This window comes from Panthera onca, chromosome B2, assembly GCF_046562875.1.
Source record: "Panthera onca isolate mPanOnc1 chromosome B2, mPanOnc1 haplotype 2, whole genome shotgun sequence".
Classification (NCBI taxonomy): domain Eukaryota; kingdom Metazoa; phylum Chordata; class Mammalia; order Carnivora; family Felidae; genus Panthera; species Panthera onca.
In genome coordinates this window covers 35,745,148-35,771,071 of record NC_138343.1, presented here as the reverse complement: position 1 = coordinate 35,771,071, position 25,924 = coordinate 35,745,148, and the positions used below count along the sequence as shown (strand labels likewise).

General features: G+C 41.6%; 1 protein-coding gene and 1 pseudogene across 4 annotated transcripts in view; one reads left to right on the top strand and one right to left on the bottom strand.

Moving 5' to 3' along the window:
* The window catches only part of CMTR1 (cap methyltransferase 1), a 50,835-nt gene extending 36,621 nt beyond the window's left edge, over positions 1-14,214 (bottom strand). Inside the window, exons 1-4 of one of the 4 annotated variants that reach the window (XM_060615381.3) lie at positions 13,988-14,214; positions 11,880-12,017; positions 2,609-2,760; positions 881-1,039 (exon numbers count right to left, since the gene is read on the bottom strand). In XM_060615381.3, the coding sequence (XP_060471364.1) occupies positions 881-1,039; positions 2,609-2,760; positions 11,880-12,012 (444 nt within the window). In that variant the 5' untranslated portion in view covers positions 12,013-12,017; positions 13,988-14,214. Of the gene's footprint in view, positions 1-880; positions 1,040-2,608; positions 2,761-11,879; positions 12,028-13,987 lie in introns of those variants that run through there. The other 3 variants (XM_060615380.3, XM_060615379.3, XM_060615378.3) reach the window with 3 other exon arrangements.
* On the top strand, positions 5,525-5,927 carry LOC132666525 (cytochrome c oxidase subunit 6A1, mitochondrial pseudogene; annotated as a pseudogene).
* Positions 14,215-25,924: the final 11,710 nt, after the last annotated feature.

The window sequence follows — 25,924 nt, the reverse complement described above, 5'->3', positions numbered from 1 at the left end:
ATTATTTTTAGTTGCTTTTATCACATCTACTTCAAATCCTCTGTGAAATACGATAGGACACAAATAAACGAATAAAAATAAAATCTCAACATCATCTGTGCCATGAAAAAGGACAGGAGTCCCTTTTGGTAGTTGGGGTTAGAACTGGTACCCAACCAGATAAGCAGACCAAACAGTAACTTATGGAGTATAAACAAACACCTACATAGAGATGGGGTGTCATAAACCCATAGAGGTGCAAGACCTTAGAGGGCATCTAATCCAGTCACTCACACAATGGGTAAACGGGTCCTCATTCAGCGCCTCTGAATCCTTTCAGCAGAGAGAGGGACCTCACTATCTCATGAGGTACCTTAACCACTAGTGGAAAGGTATACCTATTTATTAAAGTTCTTTGTGGGAGCACGTGGGTGGCTCAAGTCGATTAAGCATCTGACTTCGGCTCAGGTCATGATCTCACAGCTTGTGAGTTCAAGCCCCGCGTAGGGCTCTGTGCTGACAGCTCAAAGCCTGGAACTTGCTTTGGATTCTGTGTCTCCCTCTCTCTCTGCCCCTCCCCACTCACTGTCTCTGTCTCCGTCTCTCTCTCTCTCAAAAAATAAACGTTAAAAACAATTTTTTTAAGCTCTTTGTGAAGTCAAACTCTGTCTTCCAGCATCTTCTACCCACCGGTCCTTAATAGAAAACAAACCCACATCCTATCATATCTCCCTCAGTATATCTCTTCTGTTTCCATTATGGACATCCCCAGTACAAGTCCATGTAAAAAAAACCAGTTCCAATCCCCACTGCCTCTGGAGACTTCTAATTTGTTAATATGGCTACTTAAGGCCACGTATACAAATTGGCTTTCCTGTCTCCTCCTCCCCTCACCAGTTACCTCTGGCTCATCTCGCCAGTCCACATTCAGCTCTTGATCAAAACCTTGCAGGGTCAGACCCAGGCCTCTTCGACCTTTTTGATTAGAGGCCTCAACGATGTCCTTCCGACCCTGGCTGTATTTACCCAATCCTTCACCTTCCCTGAAGCCCATCTTGGCCTGAAAAAGAAATAAGATAGAGCATTTATATAAATAAACAGATAATAAGGGAGCACTTCTATAAACAGACATTTACTTAGCCCCTATCACGTGTCAGACATTGTGCTAAGCTCTGAAAAAACATGAGTTTTTTTTGAGTAAGGCCTGAAGTTTTCCTTTAAGAAAGGCCTAATGAAGAAAATAAGCACAAAAAGTAACTGCAGTTTAACTGTGGGTCCAGTGGCTGTCTATTCTGGAGGTGAAAGTCTAGGGCAACCAGAAGCTGGATAAATGAGAAGGAACCTCATAGCTGTAATTAAAAGCACCAAGAGCACTTAACAAATCTCATTGGACATTTGCACAACTACCCTTCCAGCTAATTTGTCTGATTAACTGAAATGTAGCTCTAGAGTAGAGTTGATAAAGAGAACGTAATTTAAAATGGAAATGCTTCAAGCAGCAACTCTACCTTACTCTCAGCCACTCAAACAGCCTTACCAGGTAAAGACAATGAGGGCTTGCAGGAGCCCACTTAATCAAGATATCAACTGAAAAATCACTTCATGTAACACTGAGGTATGGAAGGTACCATAAGATACTGGACAGGAATGTTTTTTAAATGTCACCATTGTCCATAAGCTCACACTAATCCCCTGAGGCATTGGGCCCAGTTATATGCCCCCAAAATCAGAAACCCAAATCCCAAACCCAAGCACCCTTATCTAATAAAAGAACTCCAGTCCTAAGAAAACATAGTTCCTCCTTGAGGGTCTATATTCCCTTTGGAAGGAGCATTACCAACTCAAGAACTGGACAGAATTCCTACAGCAGCCACAAATCTCTCCCCAGGTCAAAAAGGCTGACTGAGCTACAAACCTCCCCACTGTCCACTTCCCCAAAGTTTGTGGCCCCCCCAGACTAGAATCCGGACTATGACTTCAGAAGTTGCAGTTCTTACTCTTAAATGAATCCAAAAGAAAATGGAGGGGTTAACTATAATATTAATATTTCTAGTCAGAAAGCAAACTTGAATTTCCCTAACCTTTGTGCACTAACGTTTGATACGGAAAGCAAGCAGGTCTTCCTGGTCGCTTTCCTTCTTCTGATATATCAATGGAGTATAGAAATTGGGAAGGAGAACCGGACCTTCTTTCGAAATAATATAAAAGACTGTTCTGCTCCCACTTATTTTAGGCATCTGAGAGTGAGCAGGATTTTAGTCATTTCTCTTGAGATTACTCACTAGAGCAAAAATTCACAGCATGAAGCCTCTTTACCCATCCACACACATCTATGTGTAGGGAAGTATGTTCACATGTACTTACAATAAGCTTTCATTACTAGGGAGACTAAAGAGTGATCCAGCTCTGGACAGAAGAAGCAGGCTTGTGCAGCCACTTACCATGGATGATTCAAATGTGACAGATAGTTCTATTAAGAAGGGGGCCACGCTCTCTCTACTAAATTTCAGTGGCTGAAAAGCAGAGGAAAAACTCATGCCCTAGCTTTTCTTCTTTTCATACCAATACAATTTCCCTTCTCTTACTCTGCTGGTGGAGCTTTAGAAACCCAACCCGAGCACTGACATACCATAAGCTTCTGGGAGACACTATTATACATGGAATAGCGAGAAGAAGTTCCCTCCACAAGGGAGTCTGCTTTGAACGCATCGTCAAAAGAGTCAGAGCTGTGTTGCTTCCCCTCAGTCTCACTGTCGGACCCACTTAGGCTCGTGGTAGATGCTGGAAAAGAAGAAAAGAAACTGTTTAGGTGAGCTTATGGCACGAAGTATCCTCTAGAAGTCCAGGTTTCATTTATTCAACTAGTGTTCAGTTTATGCATCGCACACATAAAGTCCATTAAATGACCCAGGGTCAAACGTATTCTCTACCTCTTACTATGTTAACGTGAGCAAGTCACTCAAAGTTCCTAATAGTACCTGACACACGACGGGAGCTCAGAAATAACAGGTGTCCTTTCCCATCCTTTCAATTTCTCCCCCACAAAACTGAGATGATAATACCTACCTCATGGGGTTGTATGAAAGTTAAATGAAACCAGTGTTTGGAAGTACACTGTCAAATATAAAATGTATTTATTGAAATTGTATTTGTTTATTATTTGAACATCAACTTCCAAACACTGATACTTAGCTCCATTTTCAACAATTTTATCATGGGACTAACAGTTTCTGATTGCTTAATCTCCTGGTTTCCTCTGTTTTCACAGTCCTTCAAACATGTAGGTAAGAGGGCAGATCTACAGCACTGCCCCAGAGAAGAGGTAGAAGAAGAGCAAGGGAAAAGAGAAGGGTGGGAAGAAGGAAAAAGAGCAGGAAGGGGGAAAAGAAAGGAAGGACAGGGAAGAGGAAAGGTGCTTATGCAGCAGCATCAACTAAGGCAAACAGCAGAGGAGCTACACCTAAATGCTTCAGGAGGAAGCTGGTGGCCTAAATAAGCTAAACCATTATCTTCATGGTCAACCACCTCGTTACCAAAGGACTCCAAATAAGACCCACCTTAGCAGCTGCCAGAAGTGGTCGGTTACCTGTATCCTGGCTCAAAGTGGGATGACTCACACTCTATTCACTATGTCTGTCTGGCTCTTACCCTCTCTTTTATAGATACATGAATTTCTTAAATTGAAAGCGATTTCAACCTGATGTAATTTTATTCAGGTAGTTTCTCAGACAAACCCAACCAAATTTAGAAATGGACCGTATCTCAAAAACTTATCGATTTCTGCATATTCCCATTGAAAATGGTATAACTTGCAAGCCAGGAAGAATGCAAGACAGAAAATGAGGGTGGTGGTGTCTAATCTCATCCCAAGGCTTGAGATGTTGTACAGTGCTCAACGGTATACACATTTCATTAATAAGTAACTGTACTTATTTAAGAATAAAATAAAATTTTTTTTTCCAGTTTACATATATTATGCTTTCAAACATGTCCTAGTTGTTACACTAGAAATGCTTGTTACTTAGACCTAAATATTAATAACACAAACTTTTAGGTATTTCTTTTGGTCTAGGAGCATGGTGAAAAAAGTTAAGGGAACACTGAGGGTGCCAAGAATCAAAAAAAAAAAAAAAAACACTTGGGAGTCTCTGCTCTATGTACTGAAATGAACAGATCACCAGGACATACTGTCAAATGAGTAACAGAAGAGCTAGACCATATGCATGACACATGGCATCCTAAGTCTATACTAAAGAGAAAATAAGAATATATATTTATATTTCTTGTAATTGCACAAAGAGCTTTTGGAAGGAAAGATGTACAAAAAGACCAATAAAAGTGATTATCCACATATGCGGAGTTGAGGCATGGAGACAGAATGCCAAAATGATTACTTGGAACAAGTGAAAGACATGACATTTGATTTACATTTTATATCACTGGAGTTTATACTTACTATCTTTTTATATTTTTGATTTATGAACCATGTGAATATATTACCTATTAAAATTTAAAATAAATGTGAAAAAGAAAGTGACTGACACAATTCTCTTAAGGAAGAAAGGAAGTCCCGGAGAAGAGATGCGGAGTCAAAGCCTGGCTGCTTGTTAAGGAAAGGCACTCGGGTAAAACAATTCTTCAAAAACCCAAGATGGTTACTATTCAGGTATTCGTAACTTGCAATGACGTCATAATTCTAAAGCCTATCTGCACTGATCCGCCCACTTCCCCATGAGAACACAAACTCACTAAGGGTGAACATTTGAGAAGAGCCAAGCCTTCCTCCAGCACCCCAGGCCTGATTCTCCCTCCCACCGCGCCCCAGCAGCAGCAGCAGCAGCACTATCAGCCCAGCACTCATCACAAATACTAGGACAGGGTCACTCCCAGAGAGCAAGAACTGTGTCACACTCCACATCCCATCTCCAACACCTGGACTGAATCTTTCCATTTAACAAAAATTAAGTACTCACTGCAGTGAATTTAAAAAAAAATTTTAAGCCTTGATTTATGGTCTTAATGTATTAACTACGAATACATTTGTCTATAGAATGAGACATGTACAAAGTAATCTAGAAATTGCAACATAAATTTTCCCTTCAATAGTTTCATATAGAGGAGAAAACTTGAAAATAGTAATACCCACGGGACAAAATGTACAGTATTGCCAAGAATGGCTTCATGTCTCACTTAGGTACATTTAACTTTGTTTTACCGTTAAAACTCTGACAAAGATGGTTTTTAAAAAAGCTGCTTTATGACCTAATGCCATAAAAATTTTTTAAATTAAGTCTTTAAACTTTTTTTTAAAAAAGGTTAAGTAAGAACAAAAAGTTTAAGCATGAGTGTGAAATGCCTATACCTTAACAGAGAATTGGGCCTTCCTTGGACTATTAACAAAGCCCATTCCCCCACCCCTCCCACCAGTAGGCTGAAATAGGACATGTGTCAGATCTGTCAGAAAACAAAACACTGGTATTGTTTAATTGATCAGACAACCACTCTGGTTCAGAACCTGTTCTATAAAAGGTCCATGCTATATATAATGGGGCACTCCCCTAAAGTAATAACTCTACCCTCAGAGTTTAAAAATCAGATAGCTAAGGTCCTGGTTGAAAATGGTGGCAGCAGCTGGGTACAGGTTTCTAGGCCACTGGGTTGGTCCAGGGCACAACTGGGGTGGTCCATGTCAGATGGCACACATGGCAAGGAAGGCTCAGCCTGCACGTGTAAGGCCCTCACCCACTCTGTAGGGCTCCCCAGTGTGGAAGTGAGCATGCTGAACATCTTCCTGAAGTCATCTCATGGAGAGCACGAGAGATTGGGAGTTCATCACCTACCTCCATTTCCACATCAGGTCCAAGCCCTTTCCATGGGGAGATGGTAATCATACTCTATTCCATAACTCTCACATGAATTCACTTCCCACTAGCTATGAAGATGAATAAAGAGAACCTGGACCACTGCCCCGTGGGGACCACAGCACTGGTTTAGACCATGACTCAGCACAAGGACCAGAAAAGTATATAGGACCTTAAGCCCACCTTCCTTACTTGTATCAGATGATGACTGGTACACTGATCTTGAGTCCCTTTGCTTATGGCAGGAGATGGCTTAAATAAATAACTTAGATTGGTCCATGAAAAAAAAAATTTAATAATAATAAATAAAAATCAGATAACTAAATATGCATTTCTTTTCTTTCAAGGATATAGCATTTTGCAAAATAAAGAAAAGTCCTATGAACATGTTTGAAAAAAATAGAATAAACTTAAAACCAACATTCTGGTTCCTAAGCAGTTAGCAAGGAGAAATTTTGGTTGAGAACGTCCTGTATGAGAGGTTATCAAATCTACCCTTTCCTCTTAAGGTTTCTCCAATTCTCTCAAAAAGGAACTGACTTGCTTACACAGACCAATGCAGCACATGTCACAGAGTGCCAGAGAATGCCACTCAGAAGGAAAGACCCAGAACAATGAGTAACCATGGAAACTGTGAGGTGAGGTTATATTTATTTTCTGTTTTGCACTTGTCTACATTTTCTGTGTGAGAAATAAGAATATATTCATTAGAGGGCGGCTGGGTGGCTCAATTGTTAAGCATCTGACTTCGGCTCAGGTCATGATCTCACAGTTCGTGAGTTCGAGTCCCACATCGGGTGAGCATGAGCCCTGCTTGAGGTGAACACGAGCCCCGCTTTGGGTAAAAAAAAAAAAAAAAAAAGTCCTGCCTCTCCCTCTCTCCTCCTCTCGTGGGATATTTTCTCTCTCTCTCCCCGCCAAGCCCCGCCTCTGCCCCTCCCTCACTTGCACACACACACACTCTCTCTCAAAAAAAAAAAAAAAAAAAAGAATACATTTGAGTTAAAAAATAAATAAATAAATAAAGCTATAAAGAAATAAAGTACCATTCCACACCTTGAGAAAAAGCCAGTTCCTTTTTAGACCAATCTTCAGAGGGCAGCAGATCTAAAGAGGAAGAGCTCTCAAGTGGCTCAAGACTAACCCTGGGTTTCTCATCTATTCTCTCACATACAGAGGAAACAGATACACTCTACAGCACAGTGCCCACATACTAAAGAATTGTGCTTCCAAAGGTGAAATTCTCTTTACTCAATTGTTTCCATGCCTTCAACCTGTACCAAATGACACAGAAAGAGGTGGTATGTGGGCAGGTCCCTAAGCACAGCCCTTAAGTTTCTTTCTGTGTAGCCCAGGGATTCAGGGTCCTGACTAACCAGAAGCTACAATGTTAAATCAGATACTACTCCTTTCACCAGCTCTCTGGGGATTCATAGGCCTACCTACGACAAGTTAGGAAAACCTGGTATCCTCACCAAAGGAGAGTGTGCCCTTGGTCTAGCTCCAGTTAGAGTTGCAGGCTCTCAGGTTTGCTTGAGGACCTATCTGTGGTCACTCATCAATGGTATGAATATCATTCCTGGGCATGCAGGGCACACACCACCCTCAAATCTCAAAGAGAAATCTTTTGTCTTTTTTGTCTTCGTAACATTCTTGGACCAAAATGACAGGGAGAACCAAATTTGAGTGGAAGGCTTATCAGGCAAATCAGTGGTGACTCTGGTGCAAACTACCAGCACCAGATTCTGGCACAAATTACCTTTCCACTCCGTTCCTCTTCCTTAGGCGTTACCTAGCATGCAGCTGTCTACATGGTTCTGAGAGTGAGGTTGACGGGAGCTAAAATATCACCTTACCAGGCATTTGTGAGATCAAGAAGTGTCTTGGATAAGCCTTATTTCTTTTATTTCATGCAGTATTTGAAGCCAATTCTTAGCCTGCCATGATTTAAGATAAAGTTGCCTGGATTAATCCTGATGTCCACAGACTGCCACAGTCACTACCCATTTTACCCCTGGGCCTTTGGGGCCACTCTTTTCAGATGAAAAGGAGACAACTGTCATTGCTGCAGCAGTAACTAAAGAGGAGATTTAGCCTCCCAAGACTGATAAGAATTTAGCAAACACTGGGCAATTTTGTAATGAAGATATAAATTAACAGGAGTAATAAGGTCAGTCTATTAAAATGATTAGTTTCATTAAGAACTTGCCAAAGCTGGGTGGCACTCCCATTTACCTCCCCAGGAGCTCCCCTTCTAAAACCTAGCAGAGAGCCCAAAACATTATTTAGAGTTTTCATTTAAGAATTCTTCTCTACCTGATAGAAATCATTACTTCTAAGTCATTTTAAAGAAGAAAAGTTCAAAATTTTTCACATAGCAATACAACAGTAGGGAAGAATTTTTTACATGGCAATAGAACAGTAGGGCAAACAAGCCAAGATTAAAAATGAGAGTGACAACACATATAGAGAGGCAGTTCCAACCACTAACGGCCAAGGTGAGCAGCACACAGATACAGAAGAGTAAATTATGGATTTTAATAAATATCGCATCCTGCCTAACAACTGCTTTGGAATACACTCATTCCTGTTTAAAGACTCAATTTCTCCTTCATGCCAGACAAATGGTAACTCGTTAGAGCAATTTAAGCAGATACCGATAAAGGAAGTTTTTGATTAAGGTCATGAATCTGGGCTGACAGGAAAGCGATGGTGTTTCAGGGAAAATAGCCTATTTAGGGAAGAATTAAACCTGGTGGAGGGGAAGACGCTACTAGCGTGGTGCCAGCAAAAGGGCCTGGCAACATCCAAAGCAACACACTGTGGGAGGGCCAGGAGCCCGCACTGGATACACACACAGCTAAAGAGAAAAGGAAACTGTCTTGGAGCCTAGACCGCATTTTCCCTGAGAGAAACAACTAAAAAGAACAAAATGACCTCCACCTGCCTCTTCTTACTTCAAAAGGTTGTTACTTAATAGCAAATTTCCAAGAGTTTATTTAGGCTTAAAAATCCTTCAAAGTCCTCTTAAAATACTCAAAAGAGGGGCACCTGGGTGGCTCAGCTGGTTGAGCATCCATCTTCAGCTCAGGTCATGATCTCGAGGTTAGGGAGTTCGAGCCCCACGTCAGGCTCTGTGCTGACAGCTCAGAGCCTGGAGCCGGCTTTGGATTCTGTGTCTCAGTCTCTCTCTGCCCCTCCCCTGCTCACACTCTGTCTCTCTCCCTCTTTCAAAAATGAATAAACTTAACAAAACAAAACTCAAAAGAACACATGATGCCATAGTGGCCATTACAATAACATCCCTTTTTTCCTTTACTCTGGTCAAATGTCAATCTCTGACCAGGCAACGCAGTTACCTTGTCAATAAAGTAAAATAAACACACTGATTAAACTAAATAGATCTATTAATGAGTCATTGCACTGAAGTAGCAGACAAAGCACAAATAAAGACAGAAAGCACAAGAAAGCACAGAAAGACAAAAACAGTAACTACTATTTTTTGTTTTTCTATTTGTACTCCCTAAAGAGCATTTTTCAGTCATCTGTTCAACAGTATGTTCAGGTAGAAGTGGCTGAAGCAAAAGGAAACACATTTGCTTTAATGTAATGACCTCACTAGGAAAGCTGTATATAAACCCCAGCAAATGTAGTTTCTGGAGAGACAGTAAACTACCAGGGCACACCGTCCAGGGGACACCTAAGAAAAGCCAATACAGAACAGAAATGATATAAATGCTAAGTACTTAGTGAAATGATCTTCTACAGAATGGAGGAGGACAGGCAAAATGAAAGAGGTGAAGCATTTTAAGCTTCTTGGAAAAGATGCTACTGGTACTTCTATCAATTCTATTCAGTGAATATTTATTAAGCATTTATTCCATGCGGGAGGTGGGGTGGGGGCAGCACAGAAAGCAATCTTGCTGATGAAGACACCAGACTCCAGCCTTCAGTTTTTGTGACGTGGAGCTGCCCCTTCCTAAAATAAGCTAAACCAGGGAAATCTCACAATGTTTCTTTGCCTCTGCCTCCCGCCTCATTTCCTGAAAAATGAAAAGGACCAAATGGCCTACTGCCAGACACATACAAGGTACTGGCCACATCTAGACTTCCATTCTGTACACACAACAGCAATAGTCAATCCTAACTGAATCATATGGCGCTACTTCCAGAAAAGGTTAAAGCTATTTGGTGCAATTAAGGGGGATGCAGGGGGGAGTTGGGTAATCTCAATTCAGTCCATTTTAAAAGCTTGAAATTTAAATCAGACTGGTTCCCTTATAAGATCCTTAACCATGTACCTTCCTCTACCTGGGCGTTGCCCTCTCCTTACCTCAAAGAGATGTCCCCTGAGAACCGCTTAGACCTAAATACTGCCGGCACCTGAGCACATCTGAGAAACGTGAAAAGCATTTGAGAAATTGTGAAAGCACAGATGTGCTTTCTCTTCTTCTCTTGTAGGCCATCTCTCCCAATAACCCACAGTTCTACCTAAGGAGACTCTACTTTCACCAAGCTGCTCAAACCCCAGGTGAAAAGCAAAACTCCCTTTCTTCAACATCCCTAGAACCAACGCACCCAGTATGTTTTTGCCTTCCCACTTAGTAACCTCAATTACATACAGCCTTTCTCAGCTACCTGGAATGGAAGCTACCATGACAACTTTAAAGGCAAACATATCTCCACACACAAGGTTAATGAGTCTCTTATTCAACCAGGACCACAGTTGCACCAAACGCTTCATTCAGCTCTACTGCCAGTCAAGCTTCTCCTCTCGGAACCAGCTTCTCAGTACAATTGATGAGTAACTGTCCTTCCATTAGTCTACCACTTGTAAACTGTATTTCCTACCACTCTCAAAGGATGCTTCACACCCTTTCAGTCACCAATCTGTCACCAAATTTCATTCTAATTTACCAGTGATCCAGCAAAGGATCCAAAATCCAAGATGGCTGGTATACTGGACTGACTAGCGTCCCTCCAAAAAGCTATATCCACTCAGCACCTGGGAAATGTGAGATTTGGAAATATGGTCTTTGCAGATGTAATCAAATTAAAATGAGGTCATACTAGATTAGGGTGGGCCCTGATCCAATGACTGATGTCGTTATAAAGGAAAATTTGCACACAGACACACACAGAGGGAAGTCAGAGGCAGACTGGAGTTATGCTGCTATAAGCCAAGAACACCAAGGACTGCCAGCAACTACTAGAAGCTAGAAGAGGCAAGGAAGGATCCTTCCCAAGAGACTTAGGAGGGAGCACAGCTCTGCCGACACCTTGATTTCAGACATGGAGCCTCCAGAACTATGGAGAATAAATTTGTTGTCTTAAGCCACCCAGTTTGTGGTAATTTGTTACAGTAGCCCTAGGAAATACAGCTGGCAAGTCAAGGTAAATGTAAGTGGAACTACTTCTAATTGCTTGGTATCTGAGGCAAGCTCGTAGGCACCTTACAATTTCTCACAGAAAGTTACCTATGGAAACTGTGAATGTCCATAACCCTAAAAAACAGGCAAAGCAAATGTCAGTTTCAACCAGATCAGTGAAATCTTTTGAGTTTAACGTCAATAGTGAGCACAGGATGCCCCAATTCATTTAGGTGTTTCTGGTCACACATGCTGAGGGAATTGAGAAAACAGAATACAAAAACCTGAGGGGAATTAGGCCAGATCACTGCAGCAAAGAGCCCATCCCCTGTGAAAGAGCCCCAGGATCATTAACAGCAATTAAGAGCACAGGGCACTCAATGCTCACCACTACTTCCAACAGGTTTAAGGCAGCAAAAGAGTGCCACCTGCTGGAAGGCCAGCAGCAGAACTAAGGCACTACTGTCAAAATTCCAATTTTTTTATTTAAAACAAGTTGCCCGTTCCTAGTAGAAGAATGGCAGAAGCAAGAGAAGCTATAGCAAACAACTCTCTGTAGAACTTGCCTAATTTCCCTCAAGGGGCAGTGGACTGTGTTCTGCCCAATTCAGGCACCAGGGATTCAAATAACCAGATGGCCAGTGGCCTCACATCACATGGGCAAGCATACCTTTTGCTGCATGATTGACAGAAGAGGGAGGTTCGTCATCAGACGTAGAGCTGAGGTTCAGGGCAAGCTCTGCAACTCTTTTCTTCTGTTTCTTGATAGGGGCAGTGCATTCTGGATCATTTCTCCTCCTCATTGTTACTGCAACCATAAATCCAGATAGTCAGCTGCCCTTGTCAGAGCCACTAGGATCAGAGCAGGGATTCCAAGGTAAAAGTCATCAATGGAATGGGATTTGGCAATTCTAAATAGCTTCCAGTGCCAGCACTTGAATAGCCTCTTCCTCAAATTGAAGTCCAGGAAGGATGCTAGCCAAGCTTGTCTTCAATAATAGCAGTTAATTTTACTGGATAATGTGTGGTGCTTACAGACCCAGAGGCCTCAGGGAAAGGGTGTCAGATACCAAAAAGTCATGGATCAACTCCACAGGCCACAAAGAGGAAAAAAAAAAAAAAAAGCCTTGGGAACTTATCATTCTATACTTTTCATGCAACACTAGCCATGCATGACAACAGTGCAAACTGGACCTAATGAGTATCAACCATTCCAGAAGGTGAAGGGACCACCCCAGAATGACTGCTCCATCACCATTATTTTAGCAAGACAATTAACGGATTACATAATATGATAAAAATACTGGCTTTGGTTTATTTCGGGATATTTGAAAGCATGGAAGAATTGGGAAAGTTTTTAATGAGTAAGGAATGGAAACAGTAGTTGACTCAGGGCTGAGGATACAGAAGAGTAGGAAAATTACTGAAACCAGAAGTAGCCACGTCATAGGACTCAGGTACAAAAATAATTTTAAGAACACGAACACACCTCCGTGAAAAGAGGATGGAAACAATCAGGCACCACATCACCATCACCCATGCCCATGTGTAGGCACAGGAGGTAAGCATGAGGGGGAAAAAATGCGATGGAATGAAGTGATTATTACATCTAGAAACTTTAAGGAATGATCAAGTCAAAGAGCAAGCAAGAGTAGTAGTGAATACAGTGTGGTTTACACACAACTGACTGTCTGTTAAGACTCAGAAAAGAGAAAGAACTCAAAACATAGGAGCCAACAGGTGGGTGACCAGCTGGGCTGCAATTCCTTGAGGAAGGGGAGGTGCAGAGGCACAAAATGGTCTTTTAACATGAATCACAGCAGGAAGAAAGCAATGAAATGCACAGATATCACTGATCCCTTCAATCTCACAAAACCCTGAATCACATGTTTCACTTCTCTCCAGCTCAAGGATGAGCCCATCAACCCAATGCATAATCTTATCCTCTTTAAGGAAGCAGCCTTTTACTAGGCACAGGCAGGGGTTATCCCAGGGAAGAAAAACGGGAGACACTGAACAAAGAGAAAGTAAGACCACGTTTCACTTTAAACCAGCGTCTTAAATGCCCCCAAAGGCCCATAACAAAAGTAAAAGGGCCATCTGATTACTAGCGACTCTGAGAGATGGTAAGCAACGGGAATTCAACGTGGACTGCGTCGCGGTGGGTGCAAAAAAAGAATACATAGTTGTGTGAAAGGCAGGAGACACTGATGCTCCTCCCCAAACCATCTTAGATTTGGGCCTTCCAAATCATCTACTCCAGCGCTCTCATTTTCCACTGGAAAAAAACCGAGGCCTGAGAGGGGAAGGCCGCACACCTTAACCAGTGCCCTGCTCCAGTGACCGACACAGGCCAGAAGAATGTGCCCAGGCAGGGAACTTCTGCGTGGAAGGCAAGAGGCCTGGTTCTACCTGCTGCTCCCCCAAGGGACGGGTTCAAATCCCCTCTCCAGTCTTCTCTCCCGGGGTGTCGGTTTCGCACTGCCACCCCTATCCACTGAGGGAGGAGATGAGCTCCCATCTCTCCGAGCCAGTCTTTTCATTTGAAAACAACGTGTGTGAATATGTGCGCAGAAACGTTTGTCAGCGGCAGCTCGGGCTGCGGGAGCTGGAAGAGCGGGTGGGGAGCGGGGGAGGGTGGAGAGGAGGAGGGGAGAGAGAAGGGGCGGCGAGGGTCACCACCGCCGGTGCGTGGCCGAGGCGGCGGTGGAGGGGAGAGGGATGCTGAGCCCGCGCGCCCGCCCGCTCGCTCCCCCCGGGCCGCGCGTCGGCACTCACGCTGAGGGGAGAGGGTGAGCTGCCTGGGAGCGGAGAGGGGGGGGTCAGGCCGCCGTTGCCGCCGCCTCCTCCACCAGGCCTGGCCCTGCCGCTGCCAGAGCCGCCGCCTCCTCCCTCAGTTTCGTTTCCCCCACAAGCCAGCCAGGTCCGCCGGCCGCGCTGTCGCGCTCGGGTCCCGCCCTGCGGGCTGCGCAGTTTGATGACGTCACGGGCAGCCCGCTCCTTCCCGCGGCCGGGTCCTGGCCCCGGGGAAGAAGACCCAGGTTAGGGCCCGCCCCACCCCCACCCAGGGCCTTCCAAGGCGCCTGCGCGGAAGAGCCTAGCGGGGAAGGATACGAAAGTAAAAGTAACCGAGGTACCTTCTCTTCCCGCTCTGGGGACGACAAACAAATATAAAAATTGGAAGAGCAGGTGTCGTCACATCACCTCATTTCACTTAATCTCATTGTCTTCAGTTTACAGATTAAGAACAAGTTGAGAAAGGTAAATGGTGAACTGGTTGAGGGCAGAAACCCAGTCTTCTTGTTCACTGCTGGCTGTATCCCCAACATCCAGCATATAGTATATCCTAACCAGATGTTGAACGAAGGTCGGGAGGAAAGAAGGAATGCTGCCTATGGCATCTTACCATATGGACGCAGATGGTTTCCCATCCCAAACCCTCTTCCAGTTTTCTAGCCAATATGGCCAGACGTGTGCTGAACATTCTCACTCAGTCACTTCACACCCATAAATTCTAATCTGACTTTATGTTCTGTAAACCTGCCCTTTTCCCAGTGAATGGCACCACCATTCATCCTGTTGATCCAACCAGAAATCTGAGATGGCCCATTTTCCTCATTCCCCAAGTCCTCCCAATATACACTTAATTGAGTTTACCTCCTAATTATGTCTCATATATATCCATTCTTCTCCATCCCCATTGCCACAACCCATGCACTCACTTTCTCTAACCAAGATTAGTCCAATAATCTCCAAACCATTATCCCTGTCTCCATTGGTGATGCCTCTGGTGTAGATTTTTAAAAATTTATTCTGATCCTGTCACTACCTATCAATGGTTAAAACCCAGCAAGGACTTCCTATTTCACTTAGGTTGAAGCTAATGTCCCTGAGATGGTTACAAAACTCTCCAGTCTCACCCCTTCTGCAGTCATGCCTTGTGTTACTGATCCTTTATCCCCATTGCCATGTCTCCTAAGGGTTCATCCTCCTGTCTGGATAGCTCTTCTCCCCCTTTGCTTGGCTAATGTCCACATATCCCTGATATGTGTTTAGCATCCTTATCTGGAAATCTTTCCGGACTCCCCAAGTATGGGTTGGGAGTCCCACCCTGTGTTCCCATAGCTTTGTCCTTCTGCTATCAAAGCATTTATCATAGTGTTGTGTAATGACCCCTTGACAGGTTTGCCTCCCCAACTCGGTTGTAAATTTTGTACAAGAAAGGTTCTTTCCGGGGTGCCTGGGTGGCTCAGTCTGTTAAGCATGTGACTTCAGCTCAGGTCATGATTTCACAGTTCATGAGTTCGAGCTCTGCATCAGGCTCTGTGCTGACAGCTCAGAGCCTGGGCACTGCTTCAGACTGTGTCTCCCTCTCTCTCTTCCCCTCCCCAGCTCATGCTCTGTCTTTCTCTGTCTCAAAAATAAATAAACATTAAAAGAAATTTTAAGAAAGGTTATCTCCATCTGTCTGTATTAAATCCTTAAGATCCATAAGATTTAATACAGTGGCTGGTAGTAGGTGCTCAATAGACATTTATTGAATCTGTTGAAGTATGGAAGATGAATGAAGGTTAAGTGATGTGCCCAAGGTCACAGAACCAGGAAGCAGCAGATGAGCATTTAAACCAACTCACGACAGATTCTTAACGTATGTGTGCCTTAGACACCTTTGGTAATCTTGTAAAGCTTATGGACAGACCCATTCTCAAAAATAATAATTTGAATGGTACAAAATACAAGTTTAGATAACAGGGGAAATCAATTATATTGAAATAAATTATTTAATGAACTTTGTGATTTTTTTGTAATTTTAATGTAAAGCATTAAGTAATGATTTTAAAAATAGGAAAATTAAAGATAAAATTAGTTTTTGATATATATGAGTAAAAAAACAATGAATAGAGCTGAAACAACCAAGTAAGTATTTAGGGGAATGATGAATCTTGATTTCTACCTTACACCATGTGCAGAATTAAATCAAAATGGATCAGACCTAAACATAAGAGCAAAAATGGTAAAGCTTGTAAAAGAAAACATTAGCAACTATGGAGAACAGTAATGTATATTTGAAAGTTACTAACAGAGTAGATCTTAAAAGTTCTCATCACAAGAAAAACAATTACCACTGTGTGAGGTGATGGATAGTAACTTATTTGTGGTAATCATTTCACAACATATACATACTGTCATTATGTTACACACCTTAAACTGATACTATATGTTATTATAACTCCACAAACAGGGGGACAAGGAAGTTAAAAAAAGAAAACAGGAGAATATCCTTGCAGACATGGAGTAGACAAAGGTTTTTTTCACAAAAGACCAGAACAGCATTAATCAGAAGAAAAACTTAATAGACCTCATCAAATAAAAGGCTTTTTGCTCCTGAAACCAATATTGCACTGTATGTTAAATAACTAGAATTTAAATAAAATTTTGGGAAAAAAATAAGAGGCTGTTGCTCATCAAAAGACACCATTAAGAGGGGCACCTGGGTGGCTCAGTGGGTTAAGCCTCTGACTCTTGATTTCAGCTCAGGTCATGATCTCATGGTTTGTGGGTTTGAGCCCTGCATCGGGCTCTGCACTGATGGCATGGAGCCTGCTTGGGATTCTCTGTCTCCCTCTCTCTCTGCCCCTAGCTTTTTCTCTCTCTCTCTCTCTGAAAAACATAAATAAACATTTAAAAAATAAAAAAGACACCATTAAGAAATTCAACAGGCAAAGGGCACCTAGCCGGCTCAGTCAGTAGAGCATGCAATTCTTGATCTCAGGGTTGTGAGTTCCAGCCCCGAGTTGGGTGTAGAGATTACTTAAAAATAAAATCTTTAAGAAAAAGAAATTGAATAAGCAAGCCGCAGACTGAGAGAAAAACATTCACAACACATATATCTGACAAATGACTTACATCCAAAAAACACATAATACTCAGTAATAAAAAGAAAGAAAGTTGCAATTCTTGTCAAAATGGAGAAAATACATTCCATCCCATTTCTCCAACTGAATGCAACTAAAACCTAGGAAGAATGCATGGAACATCTCTCTAAGGATTCTGAAAAGGAAATGGTAGCAGGATTAGTGGAGAAGGAAACCAGAAGTCAAAGAACCACCAAATTGGAGATAAGTTTCCCAATTCTAACCTCGTTGGTATCTCCTGGCCGGGAATGAAAGGCAGCTTGAAACGTGGAGCTATCCAACAGGTGCAGGTGAAAAGAACTCCAAGAGAAACCATGTATTTCTCATCCCAGAAGCAAGAAAGAGGTTCCTACAGATTACAGAAAGTGGGGGGGGGGGGGGGGGGTGTTTTGTCAGCTTCTTTAATTCACTTCCATCCCAGTCTCCCGGCAGTCACCAGGCGACAATGCGGACAAAGCCTACAGCCCATTAGAATCACAGCCCACAGTGGGGCGCTTGGGTGGCGCAGTCGGTTAAGCGTCCGACTTCAGCCAGGTCACGATCTCGCGGTCCGTGAGTTCGAGCCCCGCGTCAGGCTCTGGGCTGATGGCTCAGAGCCTGGAGCCTGATTCCGATTCTGTGTCTCCCTCTCTCTCTGCCCCTCCCCCGTTCATGCTCTGTCTCTCTCTGTCCCAAAAATAAATAAAAAACGTTGAAAAAAAATTAAAAAAAAAAAAAATCACAGCCCACAGAAGGTAGATAGGCAATTGTGGTTTGGACCTACTTGGGCCAGTTCCCCATTATTTTGCTTGTTTGTTTGTTTATAGTAGGCTCCACGCCCAGCACGGGGTCCAATGTGGAGCTTGAACTCATGACCCTGAGATCAAGACCTGAGCTGAGATCAAGAGTTGGACACTTCACCAACTGAGCCACCCAGGTGCCCCCAGTTCCCAGTTAAAACAAACAAAAACAGAACAAAAAACAACCAAACAAAAACAAATAAACCAAAAAAGAAAAAAAAAAAAATCAACATTCTCCATAGGATTTGAGCAAGACCCAGCATCATGTGTGTAATATTCAAAGCGTCCAAGATAAAATCCAAAACTACTCAGGTGCCTGGGTGGCTCAGTCAGTTGAGCAACCAACTCTTGATTTCAGCTCAGGTCATGATCTCAAGGTTGGTGAGATTGAACCCCGCTTCAGGCTCTGCGCTGACAGTGCAGAGCCTGCTTGGGGTTCTCTCTCCCTCCCTCCCTCCCTCTGTCTTTCTCTGCCCCTCCTCCATGCACTCTCTCTCAAAATAAACAAGTAAACTTAAAAAAAGACTTTATCTTTTCTAGAGTTTAAGGTTCACAGCAAAATTGAAGGGAAAGTACAGAGATTTTCCATATACCCCTGCCCCCACACATGTGTGGTAGCTTCCCCCTTTATCAACATCTCCCACAAGAATAGTACATTTGTTACAATTGATGGACTTACACTGACAAGTCATAATCACCCAACGTCCGGAGTTTACATTAAGGTTCACTCTTGATGTTGCACATTCTGAGGGTTTGGACAAACGCATAATGACATGTATTCATCATATGGTTTCATACATAATATTTTCACTACTGTAAAAGTCCTCTGCATTCTACCTATTTTTCCCTCCCCACCCCAAACCCTGGCAACCACTGATCTTTTTACTGCTACCATAGTTTTTGTCTTTTCCAGAGTGTCATTAGTTAGTAATACGCACTAAGTTTCCTCCAGGTCTTTTCATGGCTAAATAGCTCTTTTCTTTTTAGTGCTCAGTAATATTCCATTGCCTGGATGTACCACAGTTATTTATCCATTCACCTACTGAAGGATATCTTGGTTATTCTGTTACTTCTAAGTTATGAATAAAGCTGCTATAAACATCCATGTGGATGTTTTGGTGTGGACATAAGTTTTCAACTCCTTTGGGTAAATACCAAGGAGCACAATTTCTGGATAGTATCTTAAGAGTATATTTAGTTTTATAAGAAACTATCAAACTGTCTTCCAATGTGGCTGTACTAACTTACATTCTCACCAGCAATGCATGAGAGTTCCTCTTGTTCCACACCCACACCAATGCTTGGTGGTATCAGTATTCTGAATTTTGGCCATTCCAGTGTGTGTGTGTGATGGTATCTTATTTTAATTTGCATTTCTCTGATGGCATATGATGTGGGGCATCTTTTCATATGCTGATTTGCCGTTTGTATATCTTCTTTGGTGAGGTGTCTGGTCAGGTCTTTGGCCTATTTTATAATTAAGTTGTCTGCTGTCTTATGAAGTTCTAAGAGTTCTCCATAAATCTTAGGTAATGTACTTTATCAGATGTGTCTTTTGCAAATATTTTCTCCCAGTCTGTCTTCTCATTCTCTTGACATTGTCTTTCATAGAACAGGTTTTTTATTTTAATGAAGTCTAGCATATCAATTATTTTTTTCATAAATAATGCCTTTGGTGTTGTATCTTAAAAGTCATCCTCATACCCAAATTCATCTGGGATTTCTCATATGTTCTCTTCTAGAAACTTTACAGCTTTGTGTTTTACATTTAGGTCTGTTATCCATTTTGAGTCCATTTTGGTGAAATGTGTAAGGTCTCTGTCTAGATTGTTTTAAATGTGGATGTCCAGTTATTCAGGCACCATTTGTTGAAAAGATTTTTTTCTCCATTGTACTACCCTTATTCATTTGTCAAACATCAGTTGGCTATATTTGTGTGGGTCTATTTCTGGGCTCTCTATTCTGTTCCACTGATCTATTTGTCTATTCTTTGGTCCATACCACATTATCTTGATTACTACAGCTTTACAGTAAGTCTTAAAGTTGGGTAATGTCAGCCCTCCAACTTTTTTCATCACCTTCAATAATGTGTTGCCTATTCTGGACCTTTTGTCTTTCAATATAAACTTTAGGATCAGTTTGTCAAGGGGCACCTGGGTGGCTCAGTTGTTTAAGCATCTCCAGCTCTTGATTTTGGCTTGGGTCATGGTCTCCTGCTTTGTGGGATCAGGCCCAGCATTGGGGCATGGGCCCTGCTTGAGATTCTCTTGCTCCCTTTCTCTCTGCCCCTCCCTCAATCATGCTTTCTTTCTCTCTCTCTAAACAGGTAAATAAACATCAAAAAAATAATAATCAGTTTGTCATTATCCACAAAATAACCTTCTGGGATTCTGATTGGGATTGCATTGAATCTATAGATAAAGTTGGGTGAAATTGATATCTTGACAATATTAAGTATTCCTATCCATAAACATGGAATATCTCTCCATTTATTTAGATCTTTTATTTCATTAATTGGAATTTTATACTTTTTCTCCTATAGATCTTGTACATATTTTGTTAGATTTATACCTAAGTATTTCATTTTTGAGGGTGTTAAAGTAAATAATATTGTGTTTTTAATTTCAAGTTCCGTTTGTTCATTCTGGTATATAAGAAACTGATTAACTTCTGTATATTAATCCTCTATCCTGCAAGAGACAAAAGGTTTTTTTTAATATATATTTATTTTTGAGAGAGAGAGAGAGAGAGACAGAGCCTGAGCAAGGAAGGGGCAGAGAAAGAGGGAGACACGGAATTCAAAGCAGGCTCCCAGCTCTGAGCTGTCAGCATACAGCCTGATGTGGGGCTCGAACCAACAAACCGCAAGATCATGACCTGAGCTGAAGTCATTTGCTTAACCAACTGAGACACACAGGCACCTCAAAAGACAAAAGCTTTTATAATAACTGTTATAAAATAACAGTGACCAAAACAAATAGCCCAATTTAAAAATGAGCAAAAGACTTGAATAGACATTTCTGCAAAGAGGAAATACAAATGGCCAACAAGAATATGAAAATATGCTTAATATCAGAAATCATTAGAAAAATGAAAATCCAAACTGCAATGAGACATCACCTCACACCCATTAGGATGGTCACTATCAAAAAATGAAACAGGGGTGCCTGGGTGGCTCAGTCTGTTAAGTGTCTGACTTCAGCTCAGGTCATGATCTCATGGTTTGTGGGTTCAAGCCCCATGTCAGGCTCTGTGCTGACAGCTCAGAGCCTGGAGCCTGCTTTAGATTCTGTGTCTCCCTCTCTTTCTCTCTCTACCTCCCCCACTCATGTGCGCTCTCTCTCTCTCTCTCTCTCTCTCTCTCTCTCTCTCTCTCTTTCTCTCTCTCTCTCTCTCTCTCTCTCTCTCTCCTTCTCTCTCAAAAATAAATAAAAATGTTAAAAATTTTTTAAATATATACTATAACAGAAAATAACAAGTATTGATGAGGGTATGCAGAAATTGAAACCCTAGTGCTCTGTTGGTGGGAATGTCAAGTGCAGCCACTATGGAAAACAGTATGGAGGTTCCTCAAAAAATTAAAAATAGAGCTACCATATGATTCAGCAATCCCACTTCCAGGTATATATCCAAAAGAATCAAAAGCAGGATCTGAAAGAGATATTTGCACATCCCTGGTCATTGAAGCATTATTCACAGTAGTCAAGAAATAGAAGCAACCTAAGTGTCTAAAGATCTGTTGCACAACAATATGAATATAGTTAACACTACTGAACTGTACGTTTTAAGATGGTTAAGATGAGGGGCGCCTGGCTGGCTCAGTTGGTAGAGCGTGAGACTCTTGATCTTGGGGTTGTTAGTTCAGGCCCCATGTTGGGTGTAGAGATTACTTAAAAAAAAATCATAAAAAAAATTAAAATGGTTAAGATGAAAATAAATGGTTACAATTTACAAATGGTAAATTTTTATGTGTTTTCCTCACAATTGAAAAAAAATGTCTATTATAACCACAACCTAAGAAGGAATGCAGACTATTAAAATGAATAGAAAAATAGTAAGTTTCCACAGAGAAAGAAAAAATATAAAAGAGAACCAAGTAGGGATTTTAGAATTGAAAAATACAGTAAGAGAAACAAAAATTTCACTGGATGAACTCAATATCCGAATGGCAATGCCAGAGGAAGAGTCATTGAACTTGAAGATAAATCAATGGAAACTCTCCAATCTGAACAACAAAGAAAAAAAAAAAAATGAACAGAATGTCAGGGACCTGTGGGAAAACATCAAAAGGTCTGACACCAGTCCCAGAAGGAAGACAGAAAGACAAAATATTGGGTGCAGAAAAAAATATTTGAAGAAATAATGGCTGAAAACTTCCAAAAGGTGGGGGGGGGGGGGACCCATAAATTTATAGATTCCAGAAGCTCACAACTCTCCAAACACGAAAAACTCAAAGAAATCTATTCCAAAAGCATCATAACCAAACTGCTGAAAACTAATGACAAAGAAACTATCTTGAAAGCAGCAAGAGGGGTGCCTGGGTGGCTCAGTCAATTAAGTGTCCGACTCTTGATTTTAGCTCAGGTCATGCTCTCACAGGTTCATGTGTTTAAGCCCCGCATCTGCTCCTTGCACTGACAATGCAGAGCCTACTTGGAATTCTCTCTCTCCCTCTGTTTCTGCCCCTCCTGAGCATGTTCCCTCTCTCTCAAAATGAATGATAAACTTAAAAAAAAAAGAAAACAGAGAAAAACTGAATATCATATATAGAAAAACAACAATTAGAGCAACTATGGATTTCACATCGGAAATGTCAGGAATGAAGGAAGAATGATAAAAATGGTAAGTATTTAAGTAAATATCATAAACTGTTTTTCTACTTTTATGTTCTTTAAAATTCACATGAGATTTGAAAGGAAAAAATATAACATCGTCTGATGGGGTTTTCAATGGATGTAGACCATTGTAGATGTCTGTCTCTATGTATGACAACTATAACATGAATGCGGGATGGCAAAATGACCTATAAGGTGGCAAGGTTTCCATATTCTGCTGAAAGTTGTAAAATATTAATTCTAAATAGACTATGAAAAGTTAGCTATGCATATTGTAATCCCTAGAGCAACCCCTTAAAAAAGATTTAAGAATTCCAACTTCTGGAATAGCATAGTAAGGACCTCTAAAAACACAGTCTTCCATAGAAGCAATGAAAACACAGGCAAATTTGTCAAAATCAATTTTTTTAGAACTCTAGAAATTAACCAGAGACTTGCAACAATCCAAGGAGGGTTTCCTCAGGAAAAATGGGTTCAGTAAGAACAATGAGCTTTGTGGCATTTTAACTTGCCCCAATCCTATCCCCTTATCACTAGCTCCATAGTAGACTTGAAAATCAACAGCATCACAAGCATGGTAGCTATGAAAACCATCAACCTAGCAGCAACTAGCAGGACAAAACAGGTTTGGAGCTCCTCCAAAGCCCCACCTCCAGAGAATTATCTCTATTTTAACTGTCTGGCAGCTTGCTGAAAAACTCCATTCTCAAAGCATGTCTTTATTTTATCTGACCCAGAGGTTACTCTGTGCAAACAGTTCTATTTGCAAAACATTATCAAAAATAACCACTGGCAAGCATTACTTGAGGCAGCGTTACCAGTTGGACCTAACAAAAAACAAATATCTGGGAATGAGTTGCCCAAAGGGCTCTCTAAAAAGCCCCAGAATATTCCTAGGTATCTAGAAGGCTACAGGAATATGCAGGGCAGTGCACATGCTTAAGAAAGACCTGAGAGGCGGGGCGCCTGGGTGGCGCAGTCGGTTAAGCATCCGACTTCAGCCAGGTCACGATCTCGCGGTCCGTGAGTTCGAGCCCCGCGTCAGGCTATGGGCTGATGGCTCCGAGCCTGGAGCCTGTTTCCGATTCTGTGTCTCCCTCTCTCTCTGCCCCTCCTCCGTTCATGCTCTGTCTCTCTCTGTCCCAAAAATAAATAAAAAACGTTGAAAAAAAAAAATTTAAAAAAATAATAAAAAAAAAAAAAAAAAAAGAAAGACCTGAGAGGGCCCTAATCTCTCACCTCTCACCTACTGTGCGGCTCTGCACAAGCAGGAAGTGAAGACAAAGGCAGAGTTAGTTGCAAACTGCCTGTCAGAGCATTGAAGCCATATCCCAACATGCACACACAGACCTTGACAAAGGCTAGGAGATTTATTGGTTCCAGGCATTTAAGGAAATCTGTCCAGTCATTAGCTGACCATTAAACTAACCAAGCAGAGACTTCAGTGGCCATCCATGACAAAGAATGCAAACTTTACAGAATTCAGGAAAATTACTAATAGCAATGAAACCAAACTAGTTGCGGGCGGGGGGCGGGGTAGGGAGGGGACACTGCAAAATTATTTTAAACATTCCGTTTTCAAGACAGAAAGAAATGGTAAAGTATGACTCATACAAGGAGGGGAAGCAGCCAATAGAAACTATACCGGAGAATGCCCAGAAACTGAACCTAGTAGATAATGACTTTTAATCATCTATTATAATATGTCCAAAGAATTAAAAGAAAGTATGAGGGTAGTGTCTCACCAAATAGAGAACATCAATAAGAAGATAGAAATCATTTTTTAAAAAGAACAAAGTAGGGGCGCCTGGGTGGCTCAGTCGGTTAAGTGGCCAACTTCGGCTCAGGTCATGATCTCGTGGTCCGAGAGTTGGAGCCCCGTGTCGGGCTCTGTGCTGATAGCTCGGAGCCTGGAGCCTGCTTCTGTTTCTGTGTCTCCCTCTCTCTCTGCCCCTCCCCCATTCACGCTCTGTCTCTCTCTGCCTTTCAAAAATGAATAAATGTTAAAAAAAATTTTTTTAAATGAATAAAAAGAACAAAGTAGAAATTCTAGAGTTGAAAAGTACAAAAACTGACATGAAAATTTCACTGTTGGGGCTTATAATGGACTGAATTGTCCCCCATAAAATTCATATGTTGAAGCCCTAATTCCCAATGTGACTGCATCTGCAGATAGGGCTTTTAGGAGATAAGTAAGGTTAAATGAGGTCATAAGGGATCCTCAATAACATTAACAGCTGACTGCATCAGAAATCATGGAGGCCAGAAGACAGTAGGATGACATATTCACAATGTTCAAAGAGTGCACCTGGGTGGCTCAGTCAGGTGTCTGACACTTGATTTTGGCTCAGGTCCTGATCTCACAGTTTGTGAGATCAAGCCCATGTGGGGCTCTACACTGACAACATGAAGCCTGCTTTGAATTCTCTTTCTCTCTCCCTATCTCGCCTTCCCTCCCCTCTCATATGCAAGCTCTCTCTCTTTCTCAGAATAAACTTAAAAAAAAAAAAGTGTTGAAAGAAAAAAATTGTAAATTAAGAATTCTATATCCAGCAAAACTTCAAAAAAATAGCAACAAAACCAAACTGGGGGTAGGGGTCATAAAGAAGAAATTAAGACATTCCCAGATTAAAAACAAAAATTTGTCATTATCAGACCTGCCTTACAAGAAATACTGAAATGAATCTTTCAAGCTGAAAGAAAAGACACTAGACAGTAAATTGAATCCACACAAAGAAATATATAGCACCAGTAGAGGCTGCCTCAAATCCATTTTCAGAGTAGGCAAATGAAAAACAGTAAATAAATTACATTCAGAGTTCTCTGTCTTCTATTCTCTGCCATGTTCATCCCTGTCACTTAATCAGAAAACCAAGTCAGAAGTAACTTGAGAAGATGTATTTTTATTTCTTACTTTAAAAATAAATATGAATTTTTAAAGTATATACAGAGATATAGTAAAAAAAAAAAACTTACTATATCAATTAAAATGGAATCTTAATCCAAAAAAGTCAGAACGAGACAGAGGTATGAAAAACAGAACAAACAGTATAAACAAACACAATATAAAGAATGCAGACTTGGGGCGCCTGGGTGGCGCAGTCGGTTAAGCGTCCGACTTCAGCCAGGTCACGATCTCGCGGTCCGTGAGTTCGAGCCCCGCGTCAGGCTCTGGGCTGATGGCTC